The 26,104-nt window shown below is 41.8% G+C and overlaps 3 protein-coding genes across 8 annotated transcripts in view; 2 read left to right on the top strand and 1 right to left on the bottom strand.

Moving 5' to 3' along the window:
- The window catches only part of FRY (FRY microtubule binding protein), a 164,521-nt gene extending 148,492 nt beyond the window's left edge, over positions 1 to 16,029 (top strand). For 3 of the 5 annotated variants that reach the window (XM_032442142.1, XM_015852021.2, XM_015852020.2), the window contains 6 exons: positions 3,478 to 3,627; positions 5,015 to 5,113; positions 5,581 to 5,664; positions 12,688 to 12,798; positions 13,831 to 14,024; positions 14,559 to 16,029. In XM_032442142.1, coding sequence (XP_032298033.1) covers positions 3,478 to 3,627; positions 5,015 to 5,113; positions 5,581 to 5,664; positions 12,688 to 12,798; positions 13,831 to 14,024; positions 14,559 to 14,817 — 897 coding nt within the window. In that variant the 3' untranslated portion in view covers positions 14,818 to 16,029. Of the gene's footprint in view, positions 1 to 3,477; positions 3,628 to 5,014; positions 5,114 to 5,580; positions 5,665 to 10,521; positions 10,540 to 12,687; positions 12,799 to 13,830; positions 14,025 to 14,558 lie in introns of all 5 variants that reach the window. The other 2 variants (XM_015852019.2, XM_015852018.2) reach the window with 1 other exon arrangement.
- Positions 16,030 to 16,158: 129 nt separating this feature from the next.
- On the bottom strand, positions 16,159 to 19,543 carry ZAR1L (zygote arrest 1 like). The gene is made up of 4 exons (XM_015852022.2): positions 18,350 to 19,543; positions 18,116 to 18,208; positions 17,892 to 17,966; positions 16,159 to 17,516 (listed from the first exon to the last, which is right to left on the bottom strand). Exons 1-4 carry the CDS (start codon positions 18,923 to 18,925, stop codon positions 17,373 to 17,375), a joined length of 888 nt encoding a protein of 295 aa, XP_015707508.1. The 5' UTR covers positions 18,926 to 19,543; the 3' UTR covers positions 16,159 to 17,372.
- Positions 19,544 to 21,156: 1,613 nt separating this feature from the next.
- The window catches only part of BRCA2 (BRCA2 DNA repair associated), a 32,718-nt gene continuing 27,770 nt past the window's right edge, over positions 21,157 to 26,104 (top strand). The window contains exons 1-7 of one of the 2 annotated variants that reach the window (XM_015852023.2): positions 21,157 to 21,309; positions 21,513 to 21,611; positions 23,045 to 23,290; positions 24,676 to 24,781; positions 25,548 to 25,600; positions 25,704 to 25,744; positions 25,838 to 25,949. In XM_015852023.2, coding sequence (XP_015707509.1) covers positions 21,545 to 21,611; positions 23,045 to 23,290; positions 24,676 to 24,781; positions 25,548 to 25,600; positions 25,704 to 25,744; positions 25,838 to 25,949 — 625 coding nt within the window. In that variant the 5' untranslated portion in view covers positions 21,157 to 21,309; positions 21,513 to 21,544. Of the gene's footprint in view, positions 21,420 to 21,512; positions 21,612 to 23,044; positions 23,291 to 24,675; positions 24,782 to 25,547; positions 25,601 to 25,703; positions 25,745 to 25,837; positions 25,950 to 26,104 lie in introns of both variants that reach the window. The other variant, XM_015852024.1, reaches the window with a different exon arrangement.

Here is a 26,104-nt window from a genome sequence, read left to right as displayed (position 1 = left end):
AGACTTCAGTCAGTGTAATCTGTACCCAAATGGACATAGCTGAGATAACTTGTTATAGAACAGCTAGTCCATTTAATCGCAAAATAAATTTAATTAGTAAAGTACTACACATGGACACCAATGTATGGTTTCTAAATGTTTTCATTGCCAGATGTAATACTTCACAGCAATGTTTAAGTCTGTTGTATTCTTAGCTATAGACTGATTGTTGGTTTTGTGAGTATATGAAAAGGAATGCAGTAAAGGAATATGTTGTCTGGCTCTGTAACACTATCAGCTGTTGATGAAGCCATGACTGAAATGTTTTGAGGAAGTCATGGTGTGAGATAAAGTTGGACTGTTTAAAGTCATTCGCAGAGTGCTGGAAGAAAACTGAGGAGTTTGTGGTCTTTATCTTGCCCTGGGCTGCAACTTTCACCTTGGTCAAATGGTTTTTAACTTTTTTTGGTATAAACTGAAGCTAAGATGAAGCCTCACAACATTTTTAGGCATTGTTGTTCTTTATTCTTCCTATTCCTTGAAAACTCCTCTTCCTGTTTTATGTCAATGATTTCTTGCTCTGCTCACTGTGATACATTCTTTTCTTTGTAGTTACTGCTTACATTTGAAGACCGTGGTCATGACTTCACCTATCCCAATCTTGTCTTACTTAACTTTAGTTTTTAACTTCAACAATCACCACAAATGTTATATTTTCTAAACTTCTAGATGTTGCTATGGGCATTCTTCATAAGTCTGTGTATTCCTTGAAAACCAAGAGCAGGTTCTTTACTTTGGCCTAAGTTCTTACCAGCACTAACTAGAATTGGATTAGATGTTCTGTAGAAGCTGTTCCTGTGTAAAATCTTGTATCTCTCTGATAATTGCTTTACTGTAGGATACAGTTAATCCATTTTTTCACTTGTAATGCAACCTAATATGCAGATCTTTTTCTATGGAGCCTTGCCCTCCTGCCTGGTCTTCATCCTGAATGCACACTGTCATTGTTTATAAGTAGTTGTACAACCTTGTCCTTCTTCCTTTCTTTCTTCTGCACCATTTTGCCAAAATCAGTGTGAATTATAATCCCAGCTCCCAAATTGCTTGCAGACCCTGCAAGTTCAACCATCTCTGCATTTAATAAGCATGTTGCATATTCCATTATTCAGTGTTTTCATTAATTATTTGGGTAGTGCCTGAGACAGATCCCAGTGGAATCCTACTCAGTTTATCTTTTGAATTGGACAGTGAACTGTTGATAATTAACTTCTGAGCATGGTTTTACATACCACGTTACCTGTAGACCCATTTTTTCTACCTAACATGGTGAATACATTAATATAGAACATATCAATTTTTTCTCCTAATAGAATGTTTAAGCCCTTTGCGGAAGCTGACTTGTTTGATGTGATTTGTTCTGAACAAATTTGTGCAGCCTGTTGCTCATCTCTTCTATGTTCCTACATTTCTCTGAACGTAGTGATTAATTCCTTCGCTCTTGTTTTTTGGAGATAAACACTTCCCTTATGTTTTTTATAACATCCTGTATTCTGTGAGTTCCAAAAGATAATTGTTACGGCTTCTAGATTCCTTTACCCAGTATTGTTATTATCATAGCATGAATTTCCCTAATCTACAATGATATAAAAATATCTGTTCTTATATTAACTTTTTCTGATGTATCATTGATGCTCTATTCTGCATGCAAATGTTCTGTCCGTTAGTAGTAGGGCAAAAAAGGACATTAAACTCATCAGTTTCTGCAGTAACTTCAGATAGCTACTATTCCTCCCCATTGTTACTCTTCGGTCTTTCTCTTAATAATCTGTAAAATTCTTTCATGACATTCTTTCTCTTGCTAGTTTATTTGGCATCTCCCTCTCTGATTATGACAATGTCATGCTGGTTTTGGAGCTTGAATTAGTAATTGATCATAGTTTTGCATTATGTTCTTCTTAGCATAAATGTTTCAGTGAAGTATTTGCGAGTTAGCCAAATGTATGTCCCAAATTATTTTCTATCTTTCAATTCTACAGAATGAAGTTCTGGCCTCTTTTTATGAGTAAAGGAATGAGCAAGTCTTTATTATGTCCTGTCCCCCATGTAGTTCTTTCCCATGGGCTCCTTCTGGTAAATTCTGAAAGCACATTAGTCATTCGCATTATTTCTATGATCTGTCTCCTTCAATGTCACAGAATCATAAGGACAGTTACTCCTCCCCAGGAAGGGGTTGTGGCACTTAAACAGGTTAACCAGAGGAGCAGTGGAAGCTCTTACCTTAGAGCTTTTACATCACACATAGACTAAAGCGTGGCAGACTAGATATAGTTGTGTTGGCAACAGTCCCACTAGATGTTCTCCAGAGGTCCCTTCCAATCAGTAGCTCCAGTACTCTGGTCCATGATGCTGCTTATTAAATTTCCTTCCAATTCCATGTTCTCAGCCATCTCTTCTCTGTTGGTTAGGATCAAAGCTAGATCTCTTTCCTTTGGCAGGAGGGATGTCAGCAGGTTTTACTAACAGTTCAACTTAATCTTTCTTCTCAGAAGATACCTAAGTAGTAAATGCAAAGTTGTCACCAAGACTAAAGCCCTTTTTCTTGGGAACCGCTTTTTCCAGCAAGGAATGCTTATCGTAATGCAGGTCCTAATTTAACACTCCTCAGAGAAGTACCTGGAGTTAAATGGGGTAAAATTCAAAAAGGTTGTGTATTTTTATTTAAAAAAACATTTTCACCTTATTCTCACCAGATGGCCTTAGTGAAATATACATTAGATAAACTGTTACAGAACCTGTTCTGTATTGATCAATACAACTATTTCATGTCCTGCGAGACTAAATATTTTTGTTACTCAATATATTAGCCGCTGAAAAGGAAGTGTCAGCATTAAAATGGTTCTGATGCTTCTGGAGGACTGGGCTGTTTAAGGACTCAAAATGACAAAGAACTGAAATCTACTGAGCAGAATAATTCCCGGATGCAATGCTGTATTTTTGGAGTCCTCCCAAACAACAGCAAACTTTTAGTAAGAAGTCTTTTCCCTGAGGGGAAAGCAAAAGTTCTTCTCTGCTTTTCCATGCTGCTGTTTGGCATTAGGATGTCCATTATATTGTCTGATTAACCACTTGACATGGAATTATAACAAAACAATGCCCGGAATGGACAGAAAAAGTAACGTGCTGATCAGCTGTGTTAACCCTGTGCTGACAAGATGACAAACTGCATGTGGGTAAAAGGCTTTACATAGATGGAATCATGTTTACAAGAAAATATTTGAGCAGTAGATGATTACAAACTTTCACAGCTGCACGGCTGTGCTCTCTCTCCAGCATAATCATTATTGTTTTGCATCCATGAGCAACCAATGGGCTCTGCACAGGAAGATGACCTCTGGTGCAAATTGTGTGACACATACACACTTTAAAAAAAAAAGCATGTAGCTTTGTTTATAAAATAACTTAAGTAAGGGATATGATAAAGTGTATTTTGCTTTACAGAATATTCAGAAAAGATTCTGCTTCCTAACCTGCGATGCAGCCAGCTACTTGGGAGACAACCTGCGAGGAATAGGCTCCAAGTTTGTGAGGTCTTCTCAGATGTTAACGTCGTGCTCAGAATGTCCTACTCTTTTTGTAGATGCAGAAACGGTGAGTATTCTTTTCAAGAAGCATGTGCTGCATGGCACTGTTGTTGTTTCCATGTCTGTTTCATGTAAAGGCAATTCCTGTATGGATACATCAAGAAAGTGTCCACCTCCCATCTCTGAATTAAATTTTTCCTCTTAAGCAAATTTCCATTAACTTTTCATACTCTTTTAAATAGGTAAGTGCTGGCAGATGAGCGTTACGATGTGTTGAGCCTGTATGCCAGAAAGCAGTATAAAACAGGTGTCTGCTGGGTTTGTTTGGCCACACAAATGGCAAAGGAAAAGCTGCTTTGTACATAGTTCATCATGGCTTCACATGAGATCCTAAAAAGATTGTAAGAAATATACATGGGTTGTTCCACAAGTTATGCCTTCTGTTTATTTCCATGGAAACCCCAATAGATACAAAGAGTGCAGTAACACTATTTGATAGAGCAAATTCTCAGCTTCAAAATATTATTTTACAACATAGTCACCACCATTAGCTATACATTTTCACCAGTGATTAACAAGAGCCTGCATGCCACGCTCATAAAAATCTGCACCAGTGGAGGTGACCACTGTTTTACAGTTGCTGTGACAGCATGATTGCTAGGAAAATGTAACCTGCACAATCCAACTTTATCCATGCTGACATCCAGTGTTTGGTCTCCATAACCATTCAGCAAGTGTCAGTGAGTGTCAGTGGGTGCCCTTATCTCCTCAAGGAGGAATACAGCCTTTGCTTCAGATGCAGCTCCATGGCAGATGTCACTGCTGACACACCGTCCCTCTGCTGCCATCTGTCGCACGGTATCAGAACGTGACAGAATGTTGGTGAGAAAGTTCAACCACAACTGCTGTATCACCAACATCCGCCTCTGATGGCATGGGCCAACATCAGAACACAGAAAGCATTACATTCAGAGCAGCTCTCATATGTTAGTAATTGAGGTGACCCTTCTTACTGTTTTCTGGTCTGTGTTTGCCCAAAAGCTTCAGGACAGTGTGACCTCACACAGGAGCATTACTTCTGAAATGTGATGTTAGACCTGCTTTTGGCCGGCTTCTGTGACCACAAAGCACTGTGCTTTATATCATTAGGGAGCTGCAGAAATGAACCAGCTGAGCTTGGTGCAGTGTTTTTGGCGTAGGGAAAAAGTTCTTTGTGAAGCTGTTAGAACACAACTTCAAGTCCAGATTATCATAGGTGCATCAGCAGACTCTCAGTATACTTTTCAATTTATCTACTTTTTTCATAAACATAAAATGAAGTAATTTTCATTACTGGTATCTATAAACCTAAATATTATTTTGCAAGATATTTTCTCTACTGTATTTCCTGTTCTGATAGTGTTTTTATGCTTTTATAGTGACATTTGCTAGTCTTTTTTATTTCATTTGTCCAGCTTCTGTCTTGTGGCCTTCTTGAAAAACTGAAGTTCAGTGTCCTAGAACTGCAGGAATACCTGGACACGTACAACAACAGAAAAGAAGCCACCCTCTCGGTATGCTGGATTGTGCTTTGTGCTATTGTTCTTGTTTTTCTATGTCTGTACTGACACTGTGTCAGGAGCAGGTAGTGCTACATTGTTTAACATTCAATAAAAAAAGTGTATTTCAGATACTGGATTCATTTCATGTTCCTTCCTGAACATATGAGCCAGAACTTAAAATGTATTAAGTCCTTTAATTTTAGAAACGTCACCGTGTTTAATACTCCTGATCTTACCTTTCTCCTACTTGGTAAATAATTCTTTCTTTTTCTTATTTTACACAATTCGAATATTAACACTACTAATAGAATGCAAAATTGCAGTTGTTTAAATTGTACTCAAAGCAAATAGTCTGTGTGAATAAAAATCTTAATTGCAGAATTTTGTTTATGTGCTACGTAACTAAAATACTGCTGCCTTCATGCAAATCAAGCTAAGGGCCTTATTCACATCTTCCTTTAATTTCTTTCTGAAAACAGTGGCTTGCAAACTGCAAAGCAACGTTTGCCGGGGGCTCACGAGATGGAGTGATTACCTGCCAACCAGGGGACTCAGAAGAAAAGGTAATGAGTGAGAAGGATTATTTCACTCCTCTAAAGTGACATGTGATATATCTTGTTCTTGGATCCACAAGGTCATGGTGTTCTTCCCCCATCTCTCACTGATGGGCTTTGGCATAATCCAGTTTTCACGCTCAAGATGCAGAAGAATTGTTGTTGCCTCAGTCCTGGTCAAAGGAAATGACAAGTTTTCAGAGGCAATACTTAATGCTTTCCTATTCTAGACAAGGAAGCAAAGTTAACCCTGCCTGGGTTGTGTGTGCCATCCATTTCAGAGAAGTCATTTTCCCACAGCACACCGTCTCTGAAAATCAGTCCTGATGTACTGTGCTTCCACATTACTCCCATTTTGTCTGCAGCTGTTACAGACTCAGCCTACAAAGCAGAAAGACTTATCTGGCTGAAATCCACTTACATTAGCAGTTATGAAATAATGACTGTAAAATGACCAGTTAAATTATTTATGCTTTAGGAAAGTATTTATAGTGAAAGCAAAATAGCTCTTCTATCACTTCTAGTCACAAGTTTTTACACACAAACGCATGCGTGTGTGTGTGTATATATATGTACATATATATATGTATATATATATATAAACTTACGTATATATACTGAGTATATTAATCCCAGTTAAGAAATCAGTCATTTCAGAAATCAACATGATCCAGTGGCATGCCTATGATCTGATATGCTGCCTATAAGAAACAGGTGGTGTCTTTGTGGTGTAGAAAGAGTTGGGACTTGTTATTTTGTGAGGCTTTCTTCTTTATTGGAGGAAGAGGAATGAGGAAATTGAAAAAGGAGGATGATGAAGAGAATTAGCCGAAGTCAAGAAAACAGCAACAGCATGTAGAAAAAAAGAACATCTCCTATTTGCATGTACTATGGCTTATAAAAGTTATAGTGACATTTTCAGAACTCTTTTTCTTTCTGTTTTTCTTTAAAATATATTGTTTTCTGGTCATACTGGTTTTGATTTATCTTCTCCCCCAATTGATTTTATTATCTTCTGTTTTTATTTTAACCTCTCATTCTATCTCTATGAATTATATCTTCCAGTTTGACCTCAGTTGCATTTGTTTCTTTGGTTTGGTTGGATTTTGTGCCACTGCTCAATAATCCCAAATCCTTGCCATCCCTGCATTCTGGCTTCCTTGATTTTATTAGCAAATATAGTTTGCTAATAAATCCTCTGGCTATAATCATAGGTGGTGGGAAAACTGTTCTGTCTTCCCCCATCTGGCACTGGCATCAGCAAAAGTTGCACATGCCTTCATATCCACTTAAAGAAGATGCTGTCTCTTCTGTAATTGTGACGGTGTGCTGGGATGTCATAAGTGAGTTATTCTCACTTCTACAAAAGAGGGGCCTGGAGCATGTGCTACTACCTCTCCTGCCAGGTAGATCAGGGGAGGGAGATAAGAGAGACTTAAGATAAGAGAGGCACAACAACTGGACTGTCTGTGGAAGGTCTCTGCCCACTGGTGCACAACACTCCAAACAGTGGCTTCAGGTATTAGGTGTTAATTATGTTACTGTATACAGTTTGTTTATACTCTTCATCCTTATTTTGGTAACCCAAAAACCGGGACGGAAGATCAGACCTCCTGCTGATCATCTGCTTACTTTAAAGTTTGAAAAAGTACAGCAGAGAGAGTACTGAGTTGAAGGAGTAAAATATGAACTGAGCTCACATAGAAATGGTCTAAGTGCTTCTAGGAGTTAATAAATATCTTCCATTTGCGTGTTTGATTATTATTATTAGGTGTTCTTTTTCTCAGATTTAAATCTGAAACCAGAGTCAGTATTCTTATTGCTTATCAAGCAGACTGAAAAAAAGGGCTTCTCACTCCTGCAAGAATCCTTGATCTATCCCAGCAATGTTCTTTCAGCCCAGAATACATTATTCCTTGGAAGTTGACAGAATGGTCGTTCTTGGATCAATAGATGTATTTCTTTCTTCCCTCTCTCAACTCACTTGTCAATTGAAAGCAGCTCTTCCCAATGGAGCTTTCTCATGTATAATAATCCATTCTGTTTATTCAGCAAAAGAGTAATGGGGAAAAGAGTCCAGAGAAGCTGGAGAAATGTCATTAGAAAGGGAAAAGGATAAGCCATTTTTAGATTGACAGATATATTTTTTCATGCCTTTCCTTTCCTGTTCTCCCTTAGCCTGAAAGGCCTAAGAATCTGCCAACTGCAGGAAAAAAAATCTTACAGTGGTAGCCATTAGGGAACTTGTCTTAACTCTTAGGCTTGACGCTGGTTTGACTAAGGCCTGAAATCCTGCTTAAAACTTCTAAGATAAAACATTGCCTAGCTAAACACAAACAGCTAAACACAAAACCAGGCTACTTCTGAAAAGATTCAGAAATAATTGTGTGGAAAAAAAGCAATACCTTGTTCTATGGAGTGCGGAAATCTAGGATTCTCAGAATCCCCCACTTTGAAAAAGCTTGAGGTGAAGATAATCCAACCTGCAGACAAGACAGACATAAGACCAGATTCAGTGTTGCCATCAGGGTTGCGTCACAACTGGCTTAAATGGGTTATGTTTGCCTGCGTGCGCAATACACTTGGCACTGGTTTCCCTAATCAGATCTTAGTTCAAAATAATTGCACATGATCTGTTGACTATTGTTACTGTTGCTGAAAATAGGCAAAGGCAAAAATTCCTTCTTCTGACATTAAAAAAGCTTGAAATAGAAGTTGTCAAGGCCAACTACTGAAGCTCGCAAATACAACAGCCGAATGTCCAAAATGCCTTTCCACCCCTTATTCTTGCAATAGATTGCATGATTGGTCCGTGTCTCTGATTTATAAGCTACAATGCTATATTCAGTCATTCAATGCTGCTAAATCTTAAGCAGAGAGGAGTTGATGTATTGACAGATTAACTGCACATACCATTATGCTGTCTGTCCACTTGTAAGAGATGAGTAAATCTACTGGTACACACTTCCTCCCTACCAAATGGGAATGTTTAGTTTTTATCCAGCCAAAGACTAATTTGGGGTGTTTTTGGTTTGTTTTTATTTCTATTTTTGAAAAGAGATGCATGGAAGGTTCAATTTTTGTAGTCAATTATTTGTAATTGTAATTCAAATAAGTGTTCATCTCCTAATGAGACATTCAGCTTACTGAATTTTTTATGCTTAAGGAGTGAGGAAGAAAAGCTACGATTATGGGATTGGAGTCATGTTGAGTTGAACGAGTACTTCAGGGCCATTTTATAATATCCCATGAAAGATCTGTGTATTTTCTTCTGGTGAAGGAGGACTTTACATATAAGATCAAATCCCAGTTCGCACCTCCTGCCCGCTGCCCACTCATGGAATTCACTTAATTTCTGCTTTCCCTCATCTTCTTGGAAGTCACTTTCATGGCAAATTAGAGGTTATATCTGGATTCAGTGTTTTTCAAAAGTCCATGTGAAACTTGTTGGCATGGCATGCTGAGATTCAGAGGAGCCCGAGAGAGAGCCAGACAAGATTTCAATAACAGAAATGGGCACATGTAGAGCGCGGTGCTCTGTCTGCTCATGTCCTCTTCCTATCTGAAACGCTGCTTTACAAAACTTAATTTTCATGAGCTGCATGGAAGCCAGGATATAAAGGAAGGCTTTTAATTAAGCATTGAAGAAGGATAAAACTGAGCTTGTGACAGTTTTGTTGAAGGTTAGTGCAAGATTTTGTGTGATACTTTTCATACGTTTTTAATTGTAAGGACCGTGAAAAGGAGCCGGACTGAAGTACTTTGTGTGGCCATACAAAGGTAGCATTAATTGAACTGTCCCTATGTGGTGACTTTGTACTGATTTACTGAAGGTAAACCATTTTAGTAAGAATTTCAGAAGTTTATTAATGTCAAGTGCATACGTACAGGCTGCAGCTGGGCAGACGTCACTGTGCTTTGTTGGCTACAACACTGACATTGTCATTCTGTTCATCTAAAGAATATAACACAAATAAGGTGACCTTCATTAAACATGCACAAAATGTGAATGTGGTCGTTGGTAAAGAGGAGAGCTTCTTTTTTGAGAAGAGGAAATTATTTCTGAGGCGTTGGTCCTTAATCTTTGAAATGCTAATATGGGTAAATTCGAGATTTTATTACTTTGCATCAAGGCTTACACTGACGTTTTAATAGCTCCAGGATTACAGATCAGTGAATCATGACTGGCGAGAGAAGGGAATGCAGATCTGAACAAGTGGCCCTGCTGTTTAGTCAGACCAAACTGGCATTTTCTATGTGTTTTTTTTCTTTTGATTGTGTTAGCTTAAGTTAAGTGTAAAATGTTTCCATTGTAGTGTGCCAAGTAATAAACACAACAGCTTATCCTGTAAATTTCTTTCAATCTATTACATCCAAAAATAGAAGTATTCCTAAGAAAGAAAATATTTCTAATAAATAAATAAATTTTTAAAAATTCAGTACTGTTAATCGCTTGAAAACCCTGTATAATGTTTGAGTACTTTGCAATATGAGCTCTTCACAATATTAAGAAAAGAAAATGTAAATAAAAGTGCTGTTTCTAGAATTTCCTAACCCAAATTCACTGTGAGCTCCTGTGCTGCTGAGCGGGATAAATCAAAACTAATAAATATGAAGGTCTAACTGAGGAGGATATTTAGACTGTAAACTACCAGACTGTAATTTACTATTAGAATTCAGAGCTTGATTTTATTGAGTGCTGTGCATGTCGTATGTAACATTTCCAGCCAGTTACCAAGGCAAGCATTGCTAATAGAGCTGACAAGTTATGCTGTTACAGATGGGCTGTGCTTCCTATTGCATGCATTACACTGACACTATACTTTCTTTCCTTTCCTTTTCTCCTGTGCCATGCTTGCTGTGTAGCAAATGGAATCTCTTGCAGTAAGTTGAAGTTCTTTCATATTCTCTGTCCATCTCTAGATGGACTAATACTCCCCAATTTTACTGTTGTACTTCTAAGCATGTTTTCCTTTTCTGTTGTGACTTTTCTTGTAAAATATGTGGTTCTACATGCAGTGACTAAAATCGTTTACTAAAATGTGTTTTGTGAAACCTAAAAATACTGTGCCAAAATTCTGACACTTTCATATGCTATTTCATGTTGTCCTTTACAAAGCTTTTGAAATGGAGTCATCAAATGGCTATCATACGCTGGAGTGGAAGATCAGTTTTTATAAAAATCTTTTAAATTCATGATTTGCAATTATTCTGTGTGAAAAACTACAAATCACAGTTGGCAGTTGTTTAAAATCGTTTTTGTTTCTATATTGGTGAATGCTTTTAGGTCAGGAGGAAAAAAATGGAGTTCTTTGATAACTATAACTTCATACTAAATTAGTCAGATTTGAGTCTTCAATTCAATCTTAGTTTGTCTTAACTCAGGTTAGCAGCCAGCAGAGTAACACTGAATTATTGTGCCCCAAAGACCAGAAAATGTTGTATTACATGCCAAGCTATCATGAGATTTCCTTTTCTTTATTATGTTACGCCATGTACTGATTTGAATTTCTACCTCCCTGACAACTTGAATATTATTTGTGTTTACCTGCCAGTCAGATTTACCAGTTCTCCAAAATTTGGACAGAGTGAATTTGATCCCTTCTGGAGGGCCTGCTGTGTCCCTGATACTGAACCAGCAGGGAGCAAGTGGGCCTCCTGGGCTGGGGTTACTGGTGCACTGTTGACAACTTCCCTGGCTTCCATGCTGAACTGTGGCTCAGGAGCGGCCAGAAGACAGAGAATTTTCCTGGGGGGTTGTATGTGAAAAGCTGGTCTTCCTTGTGGGAGGAGGAAGCTTTGTAACATAGATGCAAGTTTGGCAGTGCTGTGTGGCCTCAGTTGCAGTTGCAGAGAATGATGGCTGAGCAAGTTTAATGAATAGACAGCATCCCTAATGTTCTACCTTATCATTCTGTTGGCCACAGTGGGTTTTGTCTGTACCATGCCCACAATTCACTTCTGGCTGAGCAGGCTGCACAGCAGTTCTTTTCCTTTGCCCCACCACAGGTGTGTGGGGCCAGGTTGACCCCCACCACTCAGTGCTCCCCCCTGCTCCCACTTTCCTCCATCACCCTCCCATGGGATGGGCAGGGACACCAGCTCTGCCCAGTGCCCTTGGTTGACTGTTCGTAGCTTGGCAGTTGGTGCCCACCCTTACCTGATGAACAAAGGTTCATCATTACACAAAGCTGAAGATGAAATATTCCTCCCTTCCCCACCATGATCCATCTGTGGAATGTGAGATATCCCCTCCTGGTGACACGCACACACAGCAGCACCACCAGCATGTTAGCTTGGTGTCTCTGGCACATATGCCCATTTCTTGTTACTTCACTGTGTCCGACACCTTTTGTGTGGTGCTGCACAATACTCTGGAAGAAATAAGTCAGGCTTCACAGAACAGTTTGTGCTTGTCTGGGAGAATAAATTATAGAGGCTAGGCATCCTCTTGCACATTAAATTCTGTCCATCTGCTGTATGGTTTCATTAAGATGCTGGAAAATCCATGAGCTGAAGTTGAAGCTGCAGAGCTGGCATTTCCTCTGCCCCACTCCGGGCTGTGTTTATTTGTTTCTTCCTCTCCTCTCAAAGAAGTGGGCAGGAGCTTTGGCCCCTGTGGACAGATGCTTCTTTGCTTCTCTCTTGGATTTCCATCCCCCCAAATGTGGTCTTTGGCCATCTGATATTCTTAAGAGCTTTTTGTTCTATAAGTCCAAGTCATTTCTCCCATATCCTGCCTCTGCTTTCCAGCTGCAGTGGTGTCAGTGAAGCTAACCCATACAAGACTGCTTTGAGATTGGTGCTGACATGCTACTTGAGAGCTACTGTAATTTTAACTTTCAGTGTCTTTTATGATTTATCTGCAGAAAAATGAGCATTTCTTGGTTTCTGAAATAATATATGGTCATACTTTTGTAAAATAACATTTTTTGAAGAACTAAACTATCTCAAATGTGTCTTACTGGTTATTAAAAACTATCCTGACTTACGGATCCTTATTAATTAGTTCTTCTGTAACTCTCCCCCCAGCAATTGGAACTGTGTCAGAGATTATATAAACTCCACTTCCAGCTGCTGTTGCTTTTTCAGTCCTACTGTAAACTTATCGGACAAGTGCACGAAGTCAGTTCCATGCCAGAGGTACGTAGCCAACATTACTGAGTCTTAGACTAAAAAACACTGCTTGCTTTCACGTTCTTACCCTTCTTTCCATGGACATGCACCTAAGTTACACGGTTCTACCCCGAATAGGAACCTTCAGACAAAACACTTCAACACAGCAACATATCAGGGGTATTTGTTAGCATGACAACAACAAATTTGGTAAATTAATGTTGATACGGAACTAAGGTTGTGACTGGAATCACATATTGTAACGTCCAGCCATAAAAACCACCTCCGCTGCATGTACACAGTACCAGAAATGTCTGCAGCAGCTTTACGTGTTTTTGCATCCTCTCATATCTTTGGAAACAAAGGTATTTAATGTACGATTACTTTGTGTTTTGACTGCAAGTGTATTTCCTGAGCCTGTTCTGTGGGTAACTGAACTGAATGCTTCCCAAGAGCGTTAAATGTATTTTAAGACTGTAGTTAACAAAATCTCATAGTTGAGTCTTTTTTATTGTCAGCATTACACAGATTCTTAAGTATTTATGGCATAACAACACATCTTTTTCAACCCAAATAGCTTTCTGCTGTGAGGAATTTATTGTCAGCAGTTGCATAAAATACGTGTTACTTTGGAAGTTATCTGCAAGGTTATCACCTTAAGTTGAGTGATCATTTCAGGAGAGACACCGGCATTAACTTGCCATTCCTTGCACATTTTTCTCCTGATGAAGTGCATATATTCTAAACTGCTGAGGAGAAGTTACTGTATGTACTTTGCTTACTGCTGTAAAACAAACATTTAAGTGACAAAGTGAATTTTATGTCATATTCTAGTATATTGCAGGTTCTCTAGTAAACAGAGATGGTTTCTTTCATTAGATGTGAGATGTGCCATAGTAGTAGAAGTACTTTGAATGCTTATTGTGTCTTAAGAAACTGTTCTTAAAAGTGGGTATTTTCCATAATGAATACTGCTAAATAGAGCAGATTTGAAATAACCACTCTTTGGTACCTATGGAGAATGGAAACACACATCTCATGTCTTTCTCCTTGGAACAGCTGCTAAATATGTCAAGAGAACTGAGCGAGTTGAAGAAAAATCTGAAGGATGCTACTGCTGCAATTGCGGCTGAGCCTCTGAGCGTGGAATCTGAGCCCACCTTCAATTCGACAGAAGCAGCCATTCAGTCCATGCTGGAGTGTTTGAAAAACAACGAGCTGGTTAAAGCTGTCCGGCAAATAAGGGAATGCAGGTAAGTCATACTAAGCAGCTCATGGTAGACGTTCATGTTATTAGATGAGCATGCATTTATTATCCTCCTAACTTTATACTAAACTATGTGCTGAGTCACCATAATTAATCTTACGTTTCAACAGATCTGAGGGGCGCTGATGTTATTAGCTTTTGTGGGAATGTGCCATAAGTAATGATATCAAATCAGTAATACAAACACAGGTGTTTTCCACCGTGAAGACATTCAGCATCATTGCATAGATATAAGTACTGCTGTGAAGCTCCTGAAAATACTTCTATATGCATGTCACTGCCATCAGCTGACATTCAGTCTGGTTTCACTTCACTTGTTTGGATGTGATTTCTTAACCTTTTATTTTTAGAAAATAGGAATTGTGCATCTGTGATTTCAGTGCCTGCTGCCAATGACAACTGAGGGGCATAAACAAGATTACTTTGGCTTGTAATATGTCTGTTTGCTTTGTTGAGACCTCTGTCACTTCGTTTCGGTCTGTGCTAATAACCCGTAACGATATGCACATTCCTGTTGCAGGATTTTGTGGCCCAATGACATCTTTGGAAGTAGTTCTGATGATGAAGTCCAGACACTGCTGAACATTTACTTCCGGCACCAAACCTTGGGTCAGACGGGCACCTATGCACTGGTGGGCTCTAACCAGAGCCTGACGGAAATCTGTACCAAATTAATGGAACTGAACATCGAGATCCGCGACATGATTCGCAGAGCTCAGAGCTACCGGGTCATCAATACTTTTCTTCCAGACTCCAGCGTTTCCGGCACAAGTCTCTGACAGGACCCTGGGGCCCTGTGTCAAGCTGGGAGTGCTGCCCTGTTGGAGTGAGGTGGCTCGATGTCTTCTCAGCCTTACAAAGGTTTGGTCAAACTGTACTCGCTCTTGTTACATATAGGATTTCTTCTAAAAAGTTACGGGCTGAACTTCAAACGTGTAGCAATACTGTAAGGACGAAGGTAGCGTAGAGCATCCAGGACAACATCCTTTGTTCGCTGTTGCACAAAAACCAGTTAGCATTTCACTGAGCAACCGCAACTCACTACTGAAGAAGTGACTTCCGTTGCATACCAAAGCCTACTACACTGAACAATACTTCTTTATAGCAAATTAACTTTAGGTTGGCAGAAGTGCAATGTTTCCTTCACAAAATAATATTTTTTGTTAAGAAAAAAAAAAAAAAAACTTGTACATTTTTTTTCCCTTTTTTTTTTCTCTTATTTGGTTGAGTGAAAGATGGGCAGAATGAAGCTGGCCACGGAATCTCGCAAACGTGTTGGTCAAAAGCTGAGAGCCTGTGTGTATGAGACAAATAGTAAACGGACTACAGTTAAACGTACACTGTAACTGAATATGATTACCGTATCTTAAAACAACGAGCTGCTATGAAGTACATTTCCTAATGTTACTAGGCTACTGTCTCTGAAGGTACTGGATCATATTGCAGAGGTCTGTTCTCAGGCCCACGAGCGTCGTGGTAGATTTTCTGTTCCTTTGTTGTTTTTTTTTTAAGAACCTTGGTGGCTTTTTACTAGAGGGTTGCTTTTATGAATATATTTATACTATTAAAGGATGGTTGATCTAATTTAACTTGCCATTTTGTAGGAGAAAGTCCCATCACAGTCAAATCTTTGAACTGTTATGCATGCGTATTTTTATTTAATACAAATTTTGAGTATAAAAAGTAAAAAAAAAAAATATTAACGTGAAATGCAAGTTCTCATGTTAAGTTTCTTTAAAGAGATGTCCTATTTTATTTGCAATGTATATATATATAAGTCATACCTGTATGGTTTTTTCTTACATTTAACTGCTGTCCAGTGTTAAATGTATGCATGTAAATCTGATGCACATCTGAGACACTTTTGTTCTGACAACTACGTAACTTATTCACTCTGTAAATACACTGACTGTTTTTGTGAAGTAATTTTGGTTGATATTCGGATCAGTACATCCATTTAACCAAAATATAAAAGTCACATGTAATCACAACAGAGCACTGGTTAAGACTGTGTCTGTATCTGAGCCTGTATTGCTCCTGGTATGGATGAGAAGCAGCCCCCAGCAGACAATTACTGCATGGCTTCTGGTTAAATTATTACATTGAAGGAGACCCATGAGTAATTTTGTTTCCTTTTATTATTGAACTCAATAAGAATACACTGACTGAAGCAGGTTCAAACTGGAAAACAAAAACACCTGCAGATGAAAGCTTATTTCTGTTAGAAACATTAATAACAGGCCTGTTAGCTCCAGACTTGGACTTCCTTGTGCTCAGAGAGGAAGAAAACCTGTCCAGCCTGCCACCTCAGCCCAGACTCTCAGAACACAGTAAAGCCCTCCCCCCTTTATACCACCCCCTACATCCCCCCACACCCTTTTCAGATTGCTTGCTTGATTTGAAGAGGATCCTCATCACAAGAAAACTCAAGTTGGAAAGAAGTGGAGGAAGACCTCCAAGAAGTCACTTTGCCCTGCCTCTACTTGAAACAGGAGTAGCCACAAAGTCAAGTTACTCAGGCTTTTAGCCAATTGAGTCTTGAAAACATCTGATGATGGGCTGCAACTACCTCCCTGCACAGCTTGTTCTTGACTGCCCATATAGTAGAAAAGCTTTCCTCCCTTCCAGACCTCCTGTAACTTCCACCCCCACAAAGCCCTAGGATAGCACAAACAGTGGCAACATCTTACTATGCTTCTTTAAAATGTTTTTCAAGGATTCCACTGACTGCATTTTGTCCCCATTAGTTACATGCAGTTATGCACTACCTTTGAAATACCCTGCAAGACCAGAATGCTCTTCAGTTGAATTAAGCTATTATAGCTGTAGCATAATAGTTCCTGTAGCTGAAGTATCTATAGACCAGAAAACCCATCTCAAAAAGCTTTTGAAGACGCACCAGCTTACTCTTCTTACAAGGTACAGGCATAAAACTCTGAGAAACCTGCTCATTGATTAAGTAATCATTTGCTAAGGAGGAAGAAACATGCAGATACCTTTACCACAACTCCACACCCTAGCTCAGTTTGAGTGAAAGAAGCTGTTTGCTACTGCATACTAAACCTTACCTAAAGTAGGCTGAAACCAAAGCCTATGTGGAAAAAAATTAGGTTGTTTCTTTCTAGATCCTTGATCACAGCAAGATGAAACAAGCAGGTAACACATCAGTGCAAACTTCCATTGAACTTTAATTACAGCATATAAACAATAAAGTTAAATATTGTATAAATAACAAGTCCTCATCCATTATCCAATGCCAGGTCAAAAGCCAAAGGTCAGAACATCACAAAAGACTGACAACACGCAGAGCACAAGTTGAAGGAGGGCACAGAGATCAGACGATGTACTTGAAGCTGTAGGTGTTGTCACAGGACAGCCTCTTGCCTTTGCAACGGCCACAAAGCTCTTGGCGATGAGGCCTTGTGAGATCAATGTGCCTTTTCTTCTGAGGGCACGTGCAGCGAGTCTTGAAGCAAGTCTTAAAGAAATGAGACAGTGGAAGCTGATCAGAGACGTGCATTGTGTTAGACTGATAGCTGGTTTCCCTTAATCTTAAGAAGGAATTTGAGCTGATAGGCTTAAAAGAGCTTTTACAATAAACCCTGTGAAGTTAAGCTGGAAAAGCTTCTCACTTAGAAGCACAACACTACCCTGCAGGATTTTAGATGAGATGTTGGATGGTACGAACAGAAAACTGATCAGTAAACCATCAGCAAGATGAGTCCTATGCCATTGGGCCTTCCCCAAATGTTTCCTAGTTCTGACAGAATTATCTTCCGGGTATCAGAGTGGAGTATAACTGAGTACATGATCAGCTCATGTAGTCTCACCAAGAAAGAAACCTGTAACTCACCTGGCACTGGATTGCCTCCACCCGATAGGGATTGAAGCCCTTCTGGCATTTGCGGCAGAGCTGTTTGAAGTACACCTGAGAAGATGAAGTTTTCAGTGATTCACTCAAGATACTGAATACCATAACCCAACATTCATACCAAAACCACGGCTTATTTCTCACAGACTGCGTGTGGCAGTTGTGTCAGAAGCAAGACAAGACCTGCTTTGTTTTACACACCGTACCTTGTTACTCCCGGAGATGCACCACACGTACGCACTCTCCCATCTGGTCTTGCAGTCCTTGCAGTGGAAATAGCCGTACTTCTGCTCCAAGAACTGCGGAGAAAGCTCGCTCAGCATCCCCCTGCCCGCAGCACCAGCCGCCTACAGGGGCGGGATGCTCCTCGGGCAGCCGCAGCCGCCAGGCCTCCGCTCCAAAGTAGCACCGCAGGGCTCATCACCCCCCGCTCCACGCACCTGGAAGGCGGCCCGGCGCCCAGGGGCGGCACTGGGCTCCCGCGGCGTCTCGCTCGGAGCCGCAGCCTCCGCCGAGCCGTCCCGTTGCTCGTCGCTACCGCCCTCCGCCTTCTGCTCCTCGGGGGTGGCCGCAGCTTCTTCCTCTTGGTGCGCCTCAGGCAGCGTGAAGAGGCGGGGGTTCATTAAGGGCGAGTAGACGGCGAGGCGGCCCCGGGCGGCGGCAGGGGTGAGAGGGCGGCCGGCGGGCAGCGTGCGCGGCCCCAGCGAGCACTGCACGGCGACGTCGGTCCGCGGGTTGACCTGCACGCCCACTTCCTTGGTGTTGGCTCGGCAAAGCCGCGGCGTCAGCCCCGGGCTCACCTGCGACAGCAAGGCCTTGAGCTGCGCCCGGCGGCAGGTGTCCAGGTAGTCAGCCGACACCGGGGTGGGCGGCCCCACGGGGAACGGGCTGAGGACGCTGCCCTTGCTCTGCTTCCAGCTCGGCTGCTTCGGCGTCAGCTCCCCGCTGCGGCTGGGCGTCAGGCTGCCCCTGAAGCTCTGGAACGAGCCGAAGGGGGGAAAGACGAAGCTCTCCATGGTGGAATCCGCGGAATGGTCATCTAGGGGCGGGCCCTGGCCCTGCCTTTATCCCGTCCGTGAGCCGGTGTTAATTGCTGCTAATTAAGGAGGAAATTGGGCGCAGCCTGTGCTCCTCCAGCCCTCCGTCCCGTTGCTCGGGCTGGGGCCCATCGATGGGGGTCACAGCGATGACAGGTCTGCCCGGTGGATGAAAAGAAGTGAGATGAGAAACTAAAGCTGAAAAAGCCCCGACAAACTGACGGTGCCGCTGGTGACCGAGCAGAGAATGCGGGCCATTAATGTCTTACAAGAAAGTCTTTGTCGTTTCTAAGAGGTTTTAACATTCCCATTACTTAAGGGTTGTCTACATAGCGATTTTCAGTCAGCCGTGTTGTTGTGGGAGATGGGGTAAACATCAGCTGGTACAAAACCCCTGGGGGAAAACAGTGAGATTGGGAAAAGTGGCTTAAAATCTGTATAAGGAAATAAATTACAGTTATACAGGAGCCCTCGTATTAGACCAATAGTCCTTCTGTCCTAATTGCATCGCTTTAGTTACGTCAGTTCTAAGGTAGCAGAGTTAACGTCATACAGTTAAATTCATCAAAGCTGTGTATGTGAATCTGTAGAGACCGCAGAATCCCCCACAGCTCTGGACTTGCTGCGATGTTCCATCATGGTGTGGTGAGCAGGATTAGGGAAGTCATCCTGCCCCTGTACTCGGCATTGGTGAGGCCTCACCTCGAGTACTGTGTTCAGTTTTGGGCACCTCAGCACAGGAAAGACATGGAGGTACTGGAGCAGGTCCAGAGAAGGGCAAAAAAGATTGTGAAGGGCTTGGAGAATCAGCCCTATGAAGAGAGGCTGAGGGAGCTGGGCTGTTTAGTCTGGGGAAAAGGAGGCTGAGGGGAGACCTTATCGCTGTCTTCCAGTACCTGAAAGGTGCTTACAGTGGGGCAGGTCGCTTCTTACTAGTGACAAGTGCAGGACGAGGGGAAATGGCCTCAGTGCAGCAGGGCAAGTTAGGTTGGATATTAGGAAAACTTCTTTATACAGAAAGGTAGTTGGTAACACTGGAATAGGCTGCCCAGGGGGTGTTGATTGCCATCCCGGATGGTGTTTAAGAGCCGTTTGGATGTGGTGCTCAGGGATATGATTTAGTGGAGGGTTGTCAGAGTTAGGGTTCTGTTAGCTGCGGTTGACTTGATGATCTTCAGGTCTTTCCAACCTGGGTATTCTATGATTCTATGATTTCTTCACACCAGCCCTTACCTTCTTTATAAAAGCATTACATTATAAAAGCTGTGGGGCAACAAGGTGGGAGGGATCAGTAGGGATGACGCCTTTAAACCTCCACTGTGTAGGTGAGAAAGAGCCCTGAATTCCAGGTATAAAACTTTATTTCTATGGAACAAAAGCATTTGTTTTCAGGGAACACTCTATCTAAAAACAAGATGGGTTGAGGTTGGGTGCTGTGTTTGGGTTTTCATAGCACATCCGTATCAAGTCACAAGAGCAGGTGGACAACAGGTTGGAATGGAAGATGTGTAACTACAGAGAGGAAGCAGGTGTAGCTGTCACCCGGTATGGTGGCAGGCACACAGACCCACACAGACCCAGAATCACAGAATGACCCGGTTGAAGGGACATCAAGGATCATGTAGTTCCAACCCCCCTGCCTGGCAGGGCCACCAAAATACACATTTACTAGATCAGGTTGCACAGGGTCCCATCCAACCTGGTCTTGAACACTCCAAAGGACGGGGCATCCACACACTTCCCTGGGCAGCCTGTTCCAGGGCCTAACCACTCTCTAGTGAAGAACTTCCCCTACATCCAACCTAAATCTTCCCTCTTTAACTTAAAACCATTTCCCGTATCCTGCTATTTCACAGCCCTTTGAAGAGTTTACTCCCCCTCCTGGGAGTAAGTTCCCTTCAGGTATTGAAAGGCTGCAATGAGGTCACCCCGCAACCTTCTCTTCTCCAGGCTGAACAAACCCAACTCCCTCAGCTGTCCTCATAGGGAGGTGCTCCACCGCCCTGATCATCTTCGTGGCCCTCCTCTGGACCCTTTCCAAAACTCCATGTCTTTTTTGTACTGAGGGCTCCACACCTGGACCCACGCAGACCCACCCCGCCGCTCCGTGCGGGCTGGGCGCTGAGGTACGAGCGCAGCACCAACCGCCCATCGGCGCTGAGGAGCGCTGACGGTTGCGCCGCCCCGTGTGGAGGCGGGCAGAGCGCAGCGCGCATGCGGCGGGAGGCGGCCTTGGCGCCAAGCTTCGAACGTGGCGGCGCAGCGGGAGCGCGCAGCTCGGCGGGGCCGCGCCGTGTCCGCGGGGAGCCCCGCGCTCGGGGCGATGCTGTCGGCTGCGGAGCGCTGCCGGGGGCCGCAGGGAGGTAATAACACCGCACGGCGAGTGCGGGCGTTCCGCCTTGTTGCCCTTCCGGGGTCGCGGCTCGGCCGTTCGGTGTCAGCGGGTCGCCTCCTTGTGGAGGGTGCCGCTGAGGTAACTGCCGGCGTGGGACGGCTCTGAGGGGCACGTAGGGCAGCGGTGTGATGTGAGCTCTGCTGCAGCCGCTGCTTCCTTATTTCTTGTCAGGTTTTTCAACAAGTGTTCCAGAGAGATAAAAGATGGCTTACAAATCTGGGAAGAGACCTACTTTCTTTGAAGTGTTTAAGGCGCGTTGTAGCGATTCAGGTACGGTTTGACTACGGTAATGTGTTTTGGGGTTGTTTTATGGGTGTTAACATCTTTTATGTGTTGTCTGTAAACTCTTCTCATCCCGCTCTGCTGAGTGCTGCTCGCAGGTTTGGGCACCAAGCGGTTAGAGAGCGGCCACAGGAGGACTGTGAGGGGTCTAAAGGGGAACACGTATGAGGAGCGGCTGAGGCCCCTGTTGTGCTCAGCCCAGAGCAGGGCAGGCTGAGGGGAGGCCTGATGGCGGCTGCAGCTCCTCACAGGGATCCATTTGCCTCCCACCTTCCTTTAGATATTTATAAATATTAGTCACATCCCTCCTCAGTCTTCTTTTCCCCAGGCTGAACAGACCCAGGTTACTCAGCTTTTCATCATGTAGGTGCTCCAGACCCTTTGTCATCTTTATCACCCTCCTCTGGACTCCTAGGAGATCCCTGTCTTTTTTTAAACTGGGGAGCCCAGAACTGGATACAGCTCTCTAGATGTGGCCTCACTGGGGCAGAGTAGAGGGGGAGGATCATCTCCCTTGACCTGCTGGTCACACTCTTTTTAGTGCTCCCCAGGACACCATTGGCCTTCTTGGCCAGAGTGGCACACTGCTGGCTAATGGCCATCATGCTGTCCAATAGGTCACTCAGGTCCTACTCTGCAGAGCTCCTCTCCAGCAGGCCAGCCACTAACCTGTACTGGTGAATGTGGTTATTCCTCTCCAGGTGCAAGACTTTACACTTGTTCTTGTTAAGCCTCATCAGGTTCCTCCCTGCCCAACTCTCCAGCCTGTCCAGGTCTCATGGAATGGCAGCACAGCCTTCCAGCGTGTCAGTCATTTCTTTTGGTTTTGTATAATCAGCAAGTGCTGAAAGGGAGCTGTTTAACCTGCTGTTACGTTTGAAATAAGGCATGAACTAAAGTGAAAGAATTTAAACAAACTGGATGTTCATTAGCTCTTTGGTTAGGTTTGCATATGGCCTTAGAAATTTGACAGGTTTCTCGTTTATTGACACTTTGTGGGTATCAGAGCTCAAAGCTGCGCCCTTCTTTACAATAAGGCTGGTGAGGCACTGGGGCAGGTTACTCAGAGAGGTGGTGGATGTGCCATCCTGGAGATGCTCAAGGTCAGGCTGGAGGGAGCTCTGAGCCCCTGATGGAACTGTAGGTATCCCTGTTCACTGTAGGAGAATTGGACCAGATGGCCTTTAAAGGTCCCTTCCAATTCAAGTGATTCATTGATTCTGGAGTCCATCCAGGAATAGAACTGTGGCAGTGGAAGAGGTAAAGCGTTTTGCAATTAGCATATGAATGAATAATATATATTTTCCCATCCTGTATAGACCTTTGATTCTGTATAGCTAATTGTGATGTTCTCTTACCTGTATAATGAGTTAAGATTTCCATGTTTGTGTGTTTGTTTTCCTGTATGCATTTATTCATAGACTTGGGGCCTATAAGTCTTGACTGGTTTGAAGAGCTCAGCTCAGAAGCACCCCCGTATGAGCCAAAGTTGTTAGGAGAACCTGAAGGTCCCATTGGTTGGTTTGATCAAACTTTTAAAACTCCAAAGGCAAAATCCTGTACGCACAGCCAGCTGGCATCAACTCCACTGATCTTTAAAGATCCAAATACAATGCCGCCTTTCTCTTCTCCTGGAAAAGAATTGGAGCAGAAAAAAATGGAAACAAGTGAGTAAGTTTTTTACCTGCAAGCCATTGTACGTATCTTTATTGGGCAGAAAGATGAATCTTTTCTATGGAGATATATGCAGGCTCGTGTGTAAGAATTTTTTATGTAGAAGAATGACTAACCCTTTCCCTGCAGTGTTTTGTTTGTACATCTGCTGTGTCTGTGTCTTCCTAGCAAGAAGATGAGCTTCTATAAATAGGTTACAGATGAGCACAAGGCTCTGCTTGTTGTGGAATTTGTCCTTAGACCCTAAAGCAGAATCTTTAATGATGTAGAACCATCTTAGCATTCAAATATAACTTTGCTTCCATAGCACACTGTTACCCTTCTTGTTTCTCTTGTTTTTGAGGTTGTGCTCAACTGAGCTGGGACTGTATTTCTTCTAACTTTAGCTATGCAAACTTCTGTAGTGTTTTAAGTCCCTAGTGAATTTCTGGTAGCGTTTCACAAGATAGAAACAAAGGAACCCTGTGGTGGTTCTGTTTCACAGCAGACACTTGTTTAGACTCTCCTGTGAAGAGAAAACTGTTACTGAAGTTTCTGTGGTTACCCATGTCTGGCCCGAGGTCTTATTCTCTATTTTCTTGGTTAGTCAACTGGCTCACGTGCCTCTGTTTCCTTCTTGTGAAAATGAGCATGGATGGAGGTGAGGTTTGGTACTGGGGTGCAGGACCTGCAGTGCATGTAGAATCAGGAGTAGAGAGGAATGCAGAAATCTGATTTCTGAGAAGGAAACCCACTGGCATTTTCTCACTGGGAACTGTTTTGAGTGGATGCTCATTCATGCCAGAAGCTCTCTGTCAGGAGGATGCTGGGCCTGCTTTCTCTTTTACCTGGAGATGCATTAAGTAGCATCTACTGCCAGTACCGTTGTCAGTACCTCCAATAACAGATTCAGAAATATGTTTTTATTCATATTATTTTTTTATTTAGTGCTACTTACTCAAATCAAGAGTTGTTACGTCTTAAGTAAATTTGAGAGAGGTCAGTGATAATGCGAGTTTAGATGCACTGGCTTCCCTCTAAGGGCAGCTTCTGCAGTGATACAAAGTACACAGTATAGTGTAGCATGTTGGCATTGAATATGTAGCTTGAATAATATCTTGAAAATACACTGAAACAAATCTTACAACTCAATATGGTGACAAAACGAATTAGTTTTGATGGTACATATAATTTTGGCAGAAATATGGTGAGCTCTGTTTGGATATAGAATTTGGATGTGTTAAAGCACTAGAGGAAAGCATAGCGTTAGGTGTGGGTTTTGCACTAATCATATTTTATATAATTTTTTAAAGCTTATCCTTACACTTCAAAGTTGAAACTGTTACTGCAAGAAACTGTTACTGCAAGATTGTGTTGATTATTATGTTTTACATTGTAGGCAGGGAGAATTTGCTAAGTCCAAGTACAGCAGGAAGAAAAACAGATCAAGAAAATCAGACACTTGCTTCTCCTCCTGGTACCTGCCACAACTACACTGCTGCTAGGTATGCTGAATTTATCAATGCAGATACAGGACCCAAATAAACTGGAATTTAAAAAAAAAAGCACTTTAAAACCTCTGTATTTTTCTGCTAAACTTCTTCAGAGTGGTGAATAATCTCACATATCTTGTGTGCTTATGATACTTGTAGGTTGCTAAACAGATGAAAGATAAAATGCTAATTCTGAAGATTTCTCTACTACTAGGTGATCTCCCTCTGTTTTTTCTGCTTCTTTGTAGCTCCCATGTGACAGTTATTGACAGTATGTCAGCATCCCAAATCCTTAACATCCAGTGCAAGAACTAAGAGTTGTGATACATCACGTGCTTCTACAGTAGTAGTTTATAAAACAGTATTTAATCCTTACTGTGATATTTTTTAAATGGCCTTGATTTTTGTTTTTCACACTTAAATGCATATTTTTCAGATTCATCTGCTCAAGGCTCTCATATTGATTATAAATTTCCATAGTTTCATACAGCATGTTAAGACATTCACAACTCCATTGAAGTCTAGCATACTGTCTATCAAACAAATATTGAAAATTAATATATTTCACAAAGGAGGCATTTTACTGTTTGATGTAAATTCAGTAGGGTTTAAAATACTAAAATTCGGACTGGTAGAATAAATTTGTTGTTTAGTCAAGGAAATGTCTGTGGTTGCAAAGAAAAGGAAATAACAGAGGCAGTAATGCGCATAATGCCTGCTGTGAATATTTGCTATTATGTTCAGAAATCGATATATTAAATTTATTTTTATTTTGCAGTCCAGCTATTTTAAGGAATACTTGCAGAACACCTCAGAGAAATAATCTACCTGGTTTGTATTTTCATTTTTTCATTCTACAAATCGTCTGTTATCTGTAGATATGTCTTCATTTCTTAGGCCGAACTTGTTGTCCTTATTATGTAATGTTTTTTAGGACCATATGGAAGCTTGTTTTGCACACCAAAAATTTTGGAGGTAAATACTTCATCCCTGTGCTTTGTTTTCTTTTTGTGGAGTGTTGTGTTTAGAATTCTGTATCAAAATAAAACTCGTAAAATCTGTGTCTAGATTCGAACTCCGAAACGTATTTCTGAAAGTCTGGGAGCAGAAGTGGATCCAGAAATGTCCTGGACAAGTTCTTTAGCTACTCCTCCTACTCTTGGTGCAACAGTGATAATAGGTAACTCTGAAAATGAACAGTTGCAAAGGGTTAAAAACTTCGGGTTTTGACACTTTGTTGTTATTATTCTTTCAACTCTTGCAGTGATATTTTGTGAGTTAATAACTCACTGTAAATAATGTCACACTAAATAGAAGAAATGAAATTGAGTCCTT

This window comes from Coturnix japonica, chromosome 1, assembly GCF_001577835.2.
Source record: "Coturnix japonica isolate 7356 chromosome 1, Coturnix japonica 2.1, whole genome shotgun sequence".
NCBI classification, from domain to species: domain Eukaryota; kingdom Metazoa; phylum Chordata; class Aves; order Galliformes; family Phasianidae; genus Coturnix; species Coturnix japonica.
The sequence above is the reverse complement of the archived record's forward strand: the minus strand, read 5'-3'. Positions and strand labels throughout refer to the sequence as shown.